General features: G+C 40.7%; 1 protein-coding gene across 1 annotated transcript in view; it reads left to right on the top strand.

Annotated features, from left to right (window-relative positions):
- ITGA8 (integrin subunit alpha 8) overlaps positions 1 to 13,917 on the top strand; it is a 172,097-nt gene that overhangs the window by 89,615 nt on the left and 68,565 nt on the right. The window contains exons 14-17 of the mRNA XM_037060759.1: positions 4,721 to 4,766; positions 7,671 to 7,778; positions 12,843 to 12,898; positions 13,311 to 13,465. Of these exons, the coding sequence (XP_036916654.1) occupies positions 4,721 to 4,766; positions 7,671 to 7,778; positions 12,843 to 12,898; positions 13,311 to 13,465 (365 nt within the window). The remainder of the gene's footprint in view (positions 1 to 4,720; positions 4,767 to 7,670; positions 7,779 to 12,842; positions 12,899 to 13,310; positions 13,466 to 13,917) is intronic.

The raw sequence follows: 13,917 nt of genomic DNA, 5'->3' as shown, positions 1-13,917 counted from the left end.
ATAGCATAGGACCTGTTGTCTCGAAGTGAAGGAGAAAGTTTGCAGAGTTATGAATCCAAATATTAGGACCAAAATTCTTTGGTTTTTGTTTGTCATTTAAACTCCTAAACATGAAAGAATACTGCAAAATTGAAAACAGTTGTGTGTGTAGGTGTTTGTGTGTATATATATATATGTCTTTTGCTTAAAGACAAATGGATCATACAAGTTGTATTACTTCATACTGAATTCAACTGGAAAAAATGTATGCTTAGTTTCTACTATTCAGAAACCACAAAATAAGAAAAGGTTGGTGTGAAAAGAAATTCTTTTCCCTTCCTCGATGTACATAGTTCAATTTTTTTTCTTGTTATATTTAAACTATATCCATGTACAACAGTCAGTGTGCTTTGGGTTCCTCTGCTGGCGTGAAAGATGGAAATAAGACCATTAATTTGGCCCTTCGGAGTGACTCTGTTGGTGAGAGCATTGTCCTGTGTGCCAGAAATGTTGCTGGTTTGATCCCCGGCAGGGCACATACCTAGGTTATGGGTTTGATCCCTGGCCGGGGCATGTATGGGAGACAACAGATTGATGTTTCTCTATTACATTGATGTTATTCTCTCCCTCTCTCTCTCTCCCTCTCCCTCTCTCTAAAAAAATCAGTAAACATATTCTTGGGTGACGTTTAGAAAAAACATTAATTTAAACCAAAAATGTTCAATGTGTGTGTGTCCCTATACATTATATGTTTATGTGTATATGTATACATATAGGTATGTATACATACAGGGTGGGGCAAAAGTAGGTGATAGTTGTGAGTACTCAAGACACAGTTTATTCTTGTATTATTATTTATTAATTATTGTATTATTTTTCCATACAAACAGCTATAAACCTGCTTTTGCCCTACCCCATATATGTACACAAATGTAAATATACAAGGTCTGTCCAGAAGGTATCCAGTAATGTAATATGAAAAGTCGAGACATTTATTGAAGAAGGTTCAGGATACAAAACATCGTATATAGGACAATGATGCCTCAGTCCCCTTCAAAGTAGGCACCTTGGGACTTCACACAGTTTTCCCAATTGCCATCAGCTACCCTGTCATATTTTCCTGAATCTCATAGATGGTCTGAAATTTCTTCACTTTCAAAGGTGATTTTAGTTTTGGGAAAAGCCAGAAGTCACGGGGCACCAAATCAGGGCTGTAGATCAGCTGAGTCACCTGGGTGATTTGATGTTTCACCAAAAATCTCTGCATGAGATACGATGCATGAGCGGCACATTATCCTGATGAAGCTGTCAGTCACTAGGTGCCCACAGCCACAGCCTCTGAATCATCCAATAGTTTCTGTGGAGGAAGGTTCAAGCTTAATGCGAAATCTGATGCAGATTTGTTGTTGCTCTACTCACTCAGTAATTTTGAATGTGACAGCCACACAGGACACATGCTCACTCAACAGCCTCTATGTTCCCCACAGACTAGTGCAGCGAAGTCATCATGGTTCACACATACACACTCCAGTCCGCTCTCCTTGGCTGCCAGGTTACATCGATGCCACCCAAACCATCCTCATTATGCTAACAATGGCTAGACTTTTGCCACACAGACCTTGTATGGATGTATAAATTACATATAATATATATACATATATATGGAAACCACATACTGCTTATCAAAACATATCACATATTTTGGAAGAACAAACTGGTTATGAACACAAATCAGCAGATCAATTCTCCTGCCCGAGGGAGATTGGAGATTTTTAATGTCCCGAACACCAGTGCTTCCAGCCTGTTCCAGCAGGCAGGATACCAAGGTGGTGTCTCAAAAGAAAAACATACTTTTGTGGTAGATAACTGTGTTCTTGGCCTATGAAAGGCTGTGGCCACATTCTCATGAAAAAAACTGTGGCCTATTTTTGCCAGTTATTTTATTTTTCTAGAGTAGGAAAATTCCCACCCTAAGGCACAGGAATTAATGTTTCTAAAGAAAAAGGTCTCCTGCTCAAGATCATGAGGAGGGCGTTTGTTAGCTTATCATCTCTAATGACAACCTAGTCACGGTGCAGCCATTATATTACTTTCTAGAATTTTCTGGAATAGGGCCTCTGTGTGTCTGTGTGTTTGTGTATGTCTCCAAATACCTACAAGTACACATGCAAAAATCCAGCAGAATTTAACTGTAGTTTACATTAGCTTGTGTTAATAACTGTCTCACTCCTTCATCTCTCTCATCTTGAGGATATTACCATGTAATTATTTACCACCCTAATTCACAGGCATTTATAAATCCCTGCTCCGAGTCTGGCTCTGTGCCTGGTACTGTGGATGCAAAGAGTATTTATATCAACCCATACCATCCTATAAAGTATTTGTGACATGCAAACTTGAAGAAAGATGCCTGCCCTGGAGGAGCTTACAGTCCTGTCATTTTTGCCATTTCCAGAGAGTTGTTTCTTACAATTCATGTTATTTACAGAATGTCTGCTCTTGGTATATAAATATTTGGATCCAGAAACAAAGAGCGTAATTCCTCTTGAATCGGTTCTCATGACGGAACTCCCCTGTCTGGTGTCACGTCAACAGATAAGGCTCAGGCCAAGGGCCTGAGTTGGGTGCAGTTGTCTAAACCCTGAGCCCACGGTTACGCAGGAAGAACAGAGTTCATGTTTCTTCAAGCCAGTAGCTCTTTTTCCTTTGACATAGTAGAAAGTCACTGATATACTGGAAGAGACGAATGTAACAGAAAAAAAGGAAAATAGTCAAAAAGTCAAAGTTGTGATATGATTTTTTCAAATGGTAGACTTGGAAACTTCGGCTTCTGGCTTCAAAGACCTGAACCCTATGTATTAGCCAATTGCTGAGGACAGTGTGAGCACGATGCCTCAAATGGTGTAAGATTGCCCGCTGCCCAAGTGGTAGCCCTTTTCTTAGAGTGGTCTTCAATCTCATGGACACAAAGATCCCTTGATGACCTTCATGTGACTTACTTCAGCATCAGTACCCACATCTTTTAAAATACGGAGCTTCGGAGTCTAATCCTGGGTTACTGTCTGAATTGGACTCCGTGTGGATAAAACCAGAGATGTTCTGACCGTGGTTTTCACCATGAAGATGTTTGAGGCTGTTTTTTTAAAACAAATAAGCAAGCAAGCAAACAAATGAACATTTTTAACCAAAATTATTGTACTTTGGTCAGCTTCTTCGAGAGTAGATTTTAAAAACAAGGATTAGAAAGCAAGCAATTTCTTTGAGAAGTAATCCCAAGAAAACACTGTGAAGGGAAGTAGGGAGGAGAGTTGTGGGAGGGAAGGTGTAATGACAGGTTATTGTAAAGAGGTTGGCGCTGTGCGCATCCAGGGCTCTGTCGCTGGGGAAACCTTGGAGATGGGGAGGTACGTGCCTCGGGGTCATCCCACCTGAGGGGGGTTCCGTCTCGGCCCAGCCAAGAGGGGCCTCCAGAGGACAGTCAGAGCCGCTTGCAGCCTGATGCCATTGCTATGTCCTGGAAAGCTGAGTGTCAAGGGAATGTGACTCCAAGTTATTTCCCTGTGAAAACTCCATTAAACCAACTTAATTCCTCGATCACTTTTCCATATGGAGTGGTCAAATGTATCCCCCTCTTCTTTTTTTCTTTTTCACTTCTACTAGAATTAAGCAATTATAGTTTCAATATTCTAAGTTTTCTCCCATGGCCATTATTTTTACCGTGTCTAATCTCCTCACCTCTACCTCTAAACTGAATTCTGCGTACTTAGTCATTGTCACTTTTATTTTCATTTGATTGTATTCACCAAGAGTAACAGTGATAAATTAGATTAAGAAAAACAGTTCTGCCCATATACCAGCCAGTTGCTGAGATCATGGTGAGCATCACCCCTCAAATAGAGTAAGATCGCTCTGCTGCCCAGGGCTGCTGCCACCCAGTTCTGCTGCCACCCAGCTCTGCTGCCACCCAGGGCTGCTGCCACCCAGCTCTGCCTCCTCCCAGTGTTGTGAACTTTAGTGAACTTACAGGTCAGCCTCCTTAAGCTTCAATTTACTCACAGGCAAAACTGTGCTGATAATAGAGACTTCCTAACTTGGTAGGGATCAGGTAACATAAGTTGTTTAGAAAAATGTCCAGCCTGTGGTAAATGTCCAATATGTGTTATTTATTATCATTGTTGTTATTTAAGATCATTATAATGATATGCCGATTACTTCATATACTGCTGATCACTTTGCCAAAAGTATACTCACCATCACGCTATTCATAAAGAGCAAATGGTTGTGTCAAGATGACAAAGTGTCCCACTCTGCTGCTAATACTACTTGCCTCATGGGGTTGTGGCTGGTAGGAGAATAATAAAACAATATGTTTCAGAGCCTGGTACACAGCAGGCACTCTGCACATGCTTCTCCCCCTTGTGGTTTCCTTAAGGGATGTGCCTGGACTCTGGAGGACAGGAGCAGCAGTGTTATGATGAGCCTTTTAAGCATTCCTAGAAGGTTGGCTTTCCCGAGTCCAGAAGGGTGGAGAGCTACTGGTTTACGTGTCCTATTAAACAGTTACAGTGAAGTTCCAATATCGTTTCTAAAGAAATGCCTTTAGAAAGGTACAGTTTGCTGCTCTTAGTGTTGTGACTCTGGCTCTGCAATTGGCATTTCAGGATGGTCTATGATGATGCGATGATGAGCTTAGATTGTTCTCATAAAATTTGTGCATGTGTTTTGTGTTTTTGTTTTTTAGATCTAATTGTGGGTGCATTTGGAACCGGAAAAGTAGCTGTGTATAGGTATGTGGTTGGTGGAATGCAAATGTTGTTGTTTGTAATTGAGATATAATCGACCCATAACATTATCTTAGTTTCAGGTGCACGACACAAAGAACCAACGCTGTACACACTGTGACACAATCACCGCAGTGAGTCTTGTCACCCTGCATCGCCACACACAGAAACAAACTTCTTTTGCTGGTGATGAGACCTTTTAAGATCTACCCTCTTAGCAACTTTCAAATATATAGTACAGTCTCATTAGCTACAGTCACCATGCTGTTACATTGCAGGACTTCACGTATTTTATAACTGGAAATGTTATGAATGTTATAAATGTGGCCTGTTGACCACCTTCACCCATTGTGCCCGTGGCCCACACCACCCCTCCCACCTCTGGCAACCAGCAATCTGTTCTCTGTGTCTACATTTTAAAAAATTCTTATATTTTTTAAATGCTACGTGTAAATGAGATCTTACAGTATTTGTCTTTGTCTGAATTTTTTCACTTAGCATAATGTTCTCAAGGTCTTCTATGTTGTTGCAACGATAAGATTTCCTTTTTTATAGCCAGATGATATCTTATTGTATATATACACAACATTTTCTTCCTCCATTCATCTATCAATGGATGTGTTTTTGTTATTGTTTGAACTGCATTGGCTTTAAAGAGTATATCCCAACCATTTATTTGGGAGAGCATTTAGGTGTTCTTTTGAAAGCTTGGAGGGACTTTTTATCTCATTTTTTCACTTTTATTTATCCTTGTTTTTTTATTCTTGTACTTCATGACCAAACTTCCAGTACCTACTAGCATCATGTTAAATAAAATATGAATCTTAGCAGAACTTATAAAACAAAACATTTTAGATGTTACTGTATTTAAATGCTCCCCTTTGCTTTAGAAATGCATCAGAATGTACTTATAGAGAAGGAATGTGGGGTAGGAGAACATTACTCTGTCCTTGGCCTCTGCAGTCAGGTGAGGACGCTAAATTTGGGAACAGAAAATACCAGGAATCCATAGCCTCCACTAGCAAGCATTGAACAAATGCTTCAAAGTGCGTTCAAATGTGACAGGTCTGGCCTCAAATGCCTGGACATTGCCACCCACTCCAGCTTGTCATCTTGGCCTAGTTCCTATAGATTCCTGGGCCTCTGATGCTTCATCTATAAAACGGGGGTTAACAATATTTATTTTATAAGGTTATTTTAAAAAGATTAAGTGGGAATCTGCATGTAAAGTACAAAGAATAGTAACTGGTAGATAATTGGTGCTGAACAGTTTTAGATTCTTTTTCTTCTTAAAAAAGTTTTTGATGGGAATGGGAGACACTAAGTCAGGATATCAAGACAAAAGGAAGAGAGCGGACCCAGGTGTGCTGCCCTGGCTCCACTCCGGAAGAGAGTCTAAAGTTAGGTTTCCTCGAGTTGGTAAGATTTTCTTCTTCACCAGTGCCCAACACATACTCAGAGTGCTGATTTATACCAGCCGCTGTCCACTTCAGGTGATAGAGAATCAGATGATTGAAACGCCCAAAGTACCACAAGGATGAGGCTGTTTGTTTTGGCCACGAGGATGGGCCAATCAGAGCTAGTAGAGTGAAACTGACTGGCAGTCCACCTGCTGTTCTCTGAATCCACCACCACATCTGCACCAAGGTCACATGTCCCATGAGCTTCTCCCAGCCCATTGCCGGCACAGCAGGGGTATAAACACAGTCCTCTTCCCATGGGACATGGACCTCCTCTGACAGGCAACTTTGCCGCCCCCCACCCACGCCCCGCCCTGGATCTGGCTGGAACTTCCCTATGGACTCCCCCCCACCCCGCTCTTTCTCAGGGATCCTCCCGCACCACAGTCTGACCACAGGCTGCCGCTTCCTCCACTCTCTCCCCCTCTTTCCCTCGTAGATCTTTGCCCTTGAAATGTCTTACATGGCTAATCCTGTCTCGTCTGCTTTTCCAAGGACTGGAACTAACACCATATTGAAAACAAAACTATATAACAGGGCACAGATAAATAGGGTCACAGAGTTAAGGGAAATTCCCAGTGGAGCCCCTGCTGTAATCATGAAATTGTTGAAAGTAGTGTCCAAAACAACACTGGGCCCCAAAGCACAGCCTTCCCAGCTGTCGGAGAAAATCGTAGGTAAGGCAGTATCGTTTCCTCTTGTCACCTGAAGCCTGGGCTCAGGCTTCCCAGCAATCATTTCATGGAACTGAGCTTTAAAATTTTGTCCTGTCCCCTTTTCCTGTGGCTTGTATTCTCATCTGGTTATGGGTTGTGGGAAATGAGTCTAAATTAGTCCCTCCCCTCGAACTTGTCTGCACATTAGAATCCCCTGGAAGGTTTGTTGAACATTCCAGCACTTGGGCCAGACCCCAGTGATCTGACTCAGTTTGCTGGTGGTGGGGCGTGGCCACATCACCTGTTTTAAAGATCCTGGATGCTTACATTTTCAGTCAGGATTGAGAACCACTGCTCTGTATGGAGCTAAGTGTGCCAAGCATGGCTAGAAAAATGCCAAACTAAAAAAAAAAAAAACCATTGACCAATAAGGTGAGAAAATTTGCAAAAGTCAAGCACTTACCAACACACAGATGACTGTAGGATGATGTATACAGATATAGTAGCAGGTCCCAGAGAAGCATTTCATGACAACCTCACCTGGTACCAGGAACCCACTCCGTATGCAAAGCAGGTGTGTGGTGACTTTCTTCGCAGGGCACAGGAGGGACATCCTGTGTTTGTATCCACCAGCTCCCAGAGGTAATTAGTTGGGTCTGGTGCCCACCTATTCAAATGGTGAGGCAAATTCTCAGTACAAAGCCTGGGAATGTTGGCAGTGGCTTCTAGAAGTGGGGTGGGCTTCTGTCTTTGGCTCTTGTGGCTCTTTGAAATCCTGTGTTTTCTCCCCGCAGAGCAAGGCCGGTGGTGACAGTGGATGCCCAGCTTCTGCTGCACCCGATGATTATCAATCTGGAAAATAAAACTTGCCAGATTCCAGAGTCTACGACCTCTGTGGCCTGGTGAGTGAGTCCAGCCAAATCACTCAGGGATTTTGTGAAGACACAGCTTCTGGGTCTGTCAGTCTGGGGTGGGCCCTGAGACTCAGCTTCTAAAAAAAAGTAAAACAAAACGACTCCAAGAGGATCCTGATTCTGGAGGTCTGTGCACCAGATATGTGTAGCAAGTGATAAGTCTTTCAAAAAATAAATAAATAAAAGCCGGATGCTGACATGATGCTGATTTCTTTTGCTGTCAACTTATCACGTGAAGGCTACCACAGCCTGCAGGCTCCAGGTGAGATGAGAAGTGTAGGTGACTCTTGAATGATGCAGGTTTAAACTGTGCAGATCCACTTAATATACAAATTTGTTTTCAATAAATATAGTTGGCCCTTTGTGTCTGCAGGTTTTGCATCCTCAGATTCAACTAGCCATGGATCAAACACAGTATTTTTGCACCCCGAACCGCAGATTCCCAACTCTGAATTAAAAAGGGTATTTTTGCATTTGTGACTGCAGATTCCCAACTACAGAGCTAAAACACTGTTCCCATCAGTGGTTGGTTGAATCCTCAGATGTGAGGGGCTGAACATCGAGTTGGAAGTTATACTGTGTGGGTTGGGAATCAGCGACCCTACCCACCACCTATTCAAAGGTCAGATGCATAAAATCATTTGGGAAAGTTCCCAATGAAACAAATCTTGGAGATCTCTTTCAGATTCTTGGCATATTTAAAAAAACATTAACCAAACTGAAAATATAATAAAATACCTTGATTTTTGATTTTACATATACTATGTAAAAATGGATACCATTTTTCAGACATAGTACCAGAGGGGACCCAGAAAAAAAAACAGAATTTATTTATAAAAAATTGTGTATTTATTCTTACATGTTTAAATTTTAGTCACTTTCAAAACACTCTGCATTTGGTGCAATACACCCATCAAGATGTTCTTCCTACAGCTCAGAACAGTTTTTGAACTCATAGATTTTCATCCCTTTTAGTGCTTCTGCCATTTTTTGTTTCATCTCTTCTGCACCAGTAAAACATTTCTCTTTGAGGACTTTTTTCATCCAGGAAACAAACAAACGAAAAATCACTTGGGGTGAGATTGGGTGAATAGAGAGAGTGGCCCATGGGGGTCACTCTTGTTTTGGTTGAAAACTGCTGAACACTCAGCACAGTGTGGGCAGATGTGCTCATAAATCACCCATCATGAAATGTGCAAACACATTGAAAAAGTCTTCAAAAAAAATTAACTGAAGCTGAACGCAGCCTCTCACAACAACACCAGCTGGTACGCTGATACAGATGGGTTCCTGGAACACTCACCTAGTGGGAGAAGCCTGTAATACAAGGGGCCTTCCTCATAGTGTCCTTTTTTTCTTCAGTAGTCAAGCTTGGGTTACATTACTTGATTTCCTTTGCCGAAAACAGATGTCAGTTTTCTAACATAGCATGTACAATTAGACAGAAGGTAAACATTATAAAAATAGAGATTTTTGGGTCTGAAACACTATTTTTGTGGCCATGATCTCATCAGCAGGATAGCAGGAGAATTATGCTTCCTTTGCCTGGGCCATTAGAGAGCATGGCTTATACAACTTCTGAAAGAAAGGGTTGCTTTGGATCTCACCAGTAATCCAAAGAGAGTACAAAGTGGAACTCGATTTTAACACAGCCCGAGAAAACGCCACTTTGTTTTTAACGTGTACACCTACAAGGCTCAGAAGTCTGTCCTACCAGGTAATGCCACCAGGGTATATACTCTGAAAGACCCACAAACACTTGTCCTGTTTGAGATTGGCACTCGTTTTCCAGAGATGTGCACTGACTCGGGCAGTCCATTTGGTTCCTGAGAATGGAGTCTCAACCCAAAGAAGTTCAGTGTTTCCAGCCAGTTTTAGTGTGCTGTGGATGGCCTTTGGCTGGGAATTCATAGTCAAGTCAAAGCCTTTGCAGGTGGAGGGTGGGGGTGAAGAAGACCCCAAAGAATTCTTTGAAAAATATTCTTTGCTGGGAGTTCCCATTCTTAGAGGCCTCTCCTCTCCTTAACTAGCTTTTGAAAGTAGCTAGCGAATGCCCTGAGCACCCTTTAAAATGGTTTGAAACCATAAAACACTATAATGAAAAACTGATCTGAGACATTAGGTGAAAGAGCTACCACCTTCCCTTACCCCGGCATGAGTAAAGAATATGGCAGGAGCTGGGAGAGCCACATGGGTGTGAGTATGAGGAACTCGGTATTTCCCCCATCGTCCTGTGTTTGCACATTCACAGCGGAGTGGGCCCCAGGCTGAAGTCCTCTAAGCTCATGTTTGTGGTGCACTCTGATACGAAGTGTTGTTTCAAATTAGGTGTTTTTTTCCCCAGGGTTTTTAGTATAGTATTTTTATAAAATTTAAGTAGCTTTAACAGATTATGTGATCTGTTTGTTTGATTTTATGGGAAGAGTATTACTTTGTAACATCAAAGTATCTTTCTTTTCATACACCATTTTCCTTGTTGCATTAAATCATGATATTAAGATAAAATGCAACTTGCTATATGGACAAATATATGGAATATGCCTTTGTAATTCTTTATTTGTTCTGTTGAGTATATTTTCTGAAAGATGTTTTATTTTCATACTGAAAAATTTTGGATGGCGGCTTAGAGCATCAGAAGATGAAAGCTCATAGCTGGTTCAGTCTAGAATGAATTTCTCTGATACCTTTTTAGTTTGTTCTAAGAATCTGGCTCAGTTTTTCTAAAATGCTTGAAAAGCATTTGTTGATTTTATTTTTTGTAATTTCATCTGCATTTGAAATAACCTTGTACTGTACATATGAAAACTATTAAGTGCCCTCTACCTGAGAAATAGTTCTTCACTTCCATCGATGCGAATTTCTGCACCTTTCAAATAGGGATGTAGTTATATAAAGTGCTCACTACTAGAATTGCTAATTTTTCATTTTATTAATTTAAAAGTCCACACACTTCTCAAATCTGAAAAAAACTTCACGTATGCCTAACCCTATATGAAGTGTAGTATTTGCTACAAATGAAGTAGGATTGAATTGGTCAGACTGAAAAATGAATTGCTACTTAAATCCTGGTCCACATTTATCTCATTCTTTCTCCATCATCTGTGGCTATGAGCACTGTCGTATCACCGAATTCTTGTTCCAACCACTATTGCATTGGGTTGGAATTTGTGTTACAGGGTTAGTAGTGGGTTGTCCTGCCTCTGACTTATCAGAAACACTGTAGACCATTTCATTCAGTAATTTATGTGATGGAGTTGAATTGACCTTTTTTTGTTCCGGTCAGAATCATTCACACTATCATGCACCATATTGACTAGGAACATAAATTCTAGTTTGAAATTTTAACTCAACTAATAATTATTAATAAGAATTCACAGCTTTCTTTGATAACCAAGGGCTTCCAAAAAAGTTGGACATGGAAGAACAATTCCAATTTTGAAAGCCAGACCTGCTAGTTAATTTGAAGATTAACTGTTCGTGTTCCCCGAATATATCTAATAGAAGTACAAGTGGGCTGGGATTTGTGATTTCTCTGGGGAAGTGGTAAAAACACTGTAATAACAGAGAAATCTCAGGAAACTTTTGGCTTAATGGCATGTGGCAAATTATTTACCCTGAAGGGAAACACTGACTGAGGTCACAGTGAATAGATGGATCCCAGATGTGACACATTTTCATTGTTTGACACAGGAAGCTGACACACCATTAATGTATGATTAGGGATTATTTATTCCTTTTGGATTCTGTAGAAATATTCTAATCATACTATATATTTTACTAGCAAAAATGCTAAGACTGTCATTAAAGCGTCCTTAAGTATGTTCTTATATTTTTACTTCCTTAGAAATGTGAAAAAGACCCATCTCAAAGGCTGGCTGTTAGGGCTTGACATTTTTCAGGAGGGAGCTGAGCACATTCAACCAAGTCAGGCAGAGCCAACCGACCATTTTTATTCCTTTCGTGGCCGCAGGACCGGTCCGAGTGCAGGTCATCCTACAAGGCTGGCAGGCACCACTCTGGAGTATGCTCAAGGCAAAACTAGAGTGTCTCTTTTTTAATTTAAATATTTTATTGGTTATTCTATGATAGTTTTTCCAATCTTCCCCCTTTTGCCCTCCTCTACCTAGCCTGCCCTCCTGCTCCCTTAGGCAATCCCCATACCATTGTCCATGGCCGTGGTCATTCATTTGTTTAAAGTGTCGCTTGTGCACATCCGCCTCTTTTTATTGTTTTTATATGTCATTTCATTGTACCTGCCTCGCTTAAGACAGCCACTCTGTGTTCCTCATGTTCCTTCTCTCGCTGTTCCCTCTTCTAGGGTTTCTGCCTCAAATTGTATCCCACCCCCTGGCGAGTTTCTGCCGAGTTCCCTCTCCTTCCCAGCAGAGTGGGGAGGTGGGTTACTCACACCATGGTGCTCCATGCCTCTTAGGATTAAATCCAGACTCTTTAAAATGAATTTCAGAGCCCTGTCCCCTACCAGTCTTCCCCATCTTGCTGTAATGAACAAGCACATGGAATTTCTTCACGTTCTTCAAACGTGGCACATTCTTGCTCATCTCCAGGCTCTGCCATGAGCTGTTTCCCTGCCGTGGAACATGGCATATCTTCACTGACTGGCATTTGGAAATATTCATGTGTTGAATAAAGGCAGCAAGTAATTGATTAATCAGTCCGTTATGAAACAGCTAACCTCATCAGTCTTTTTTTAAAATTGGATATATTGGGGTGACATAGGTTAATAAAATTACATAGGTTTCAGGTACACTATTCTACAAATATCATCTGTATATTTTGTATTGTGTGTTTATAACTAGTCTTAATTGTATTAGTGTTGTGTTCAGCTGGTAAGATATGTATATATATATGTTTTTATAAAAATATATTGATAAATAAATATGTGCATATTTATTTTTCTAGTTGTATGTGTGTAATACCAGAAGTATAGAGGAAAACGATGTATTCATATATCTGGGGTATGGTTAAGGGAGAGCTCTACTTCAGATTCAAAACTTCATTAACCAATAAATTATTGCCTCTTATTTTCCATAGCTTTTCCTTAAGAGTGTGTGCATCTGTAGAAGGCCAGAGTATTTCAAACACAATAGGTGAGCATGTCTTCATTTTTATAGCCCTCTAATGTACAAAGAAAAGTCAGTTGTAAACATTTCTCTGCACATACCACATAAAACTTTTAATGAGCCCTTTAGCAATACCAGTATCCCTAGAGTGTATGGAGCCTCCTACATAAATATTACTCAAATAATTGGTATTAATATTATCCATAAAAACAGAAATAATTGTGGGGGAAACAACCATTTGTTTTAAAAACAACCTTTTTAGTTTGGGCAGTATTTCATACAATTTCTCTCAGCTCCTGTGATGTTTTCGATCCCAAGTATGAAAACAATGTTTTCTGAGTAAGTGAGATGAAACAGGAACTCGTGCCACTGATAAAACACTGAATTCACTCAATGCTTCTCCTTTCTGGGTTACATTTGCTTAATTTCTGTTCTTTAGGCCTGACTGCCGAGGTGCAGTTAGATTCCCTGAAACAAAAAGGAGCCATTAAACGCACGCTCTTCCTGGATAACCATCAGTCACACCTCACCTTCCCCCTCGTGATAAGGGGGCAGAAATCCCGCCAGTGCCAGGACTTCATGGTCTACCTGCGAGTAAGTGTTCCCCCGTCACCTCACTGGCCTCTCACACTCAAAGCCCAGTTTTAACCATTTTTCTCCATTTAACTGTTGTACTTGTTTCATGTCTGTTTTTGTGTTATTGGAGGGAACTTCATGGTAAGGCTGCATACTCCCATCTCTAGCCGAACTGCTTTCTGCTAATCCAGGGCTTTTTTTAGGTTTGTTCACAGTATTGATAATAGCAGTAACTCAGGTGGTTTTCACTTCTAACTGCCTTCCCCCCCACCCAAAGTAAATGTTAAACACAATTTATTTGAATTTTTCTCCTATGTGAGTATGTTTGGCCAGATTTTATCAATGCGCATTTCGGAGCCAACTCAGGAAAATATTTAGGCATTCCAAGCCTTTATTAAAAGTCACTTATAATTATATATTTAAAGCAGGGGATTTTAAGTAGTGAATTCAAATGTACTGTGAAATTTAAA

Source organism: Sturnira hondurensis, unplaced genomic scaffold (genome assembly GCF_014824575.4).
Source record: "Sturnira hondurensis isolate 20B ecotype Veracruz unplaced genomic scaffold, ASM1482457v3 Scaffold0012488, whole genome shotgun sequence".
NCBI lineage: Eukaryota > Metazoa > Chordata > Mammalia > Chiroptera > Phyllostomidae > Sturnira > Sturnira hondurensis.
This window is presented reverse-complemented; position numbering and strand designations above follow the sequence as displayed.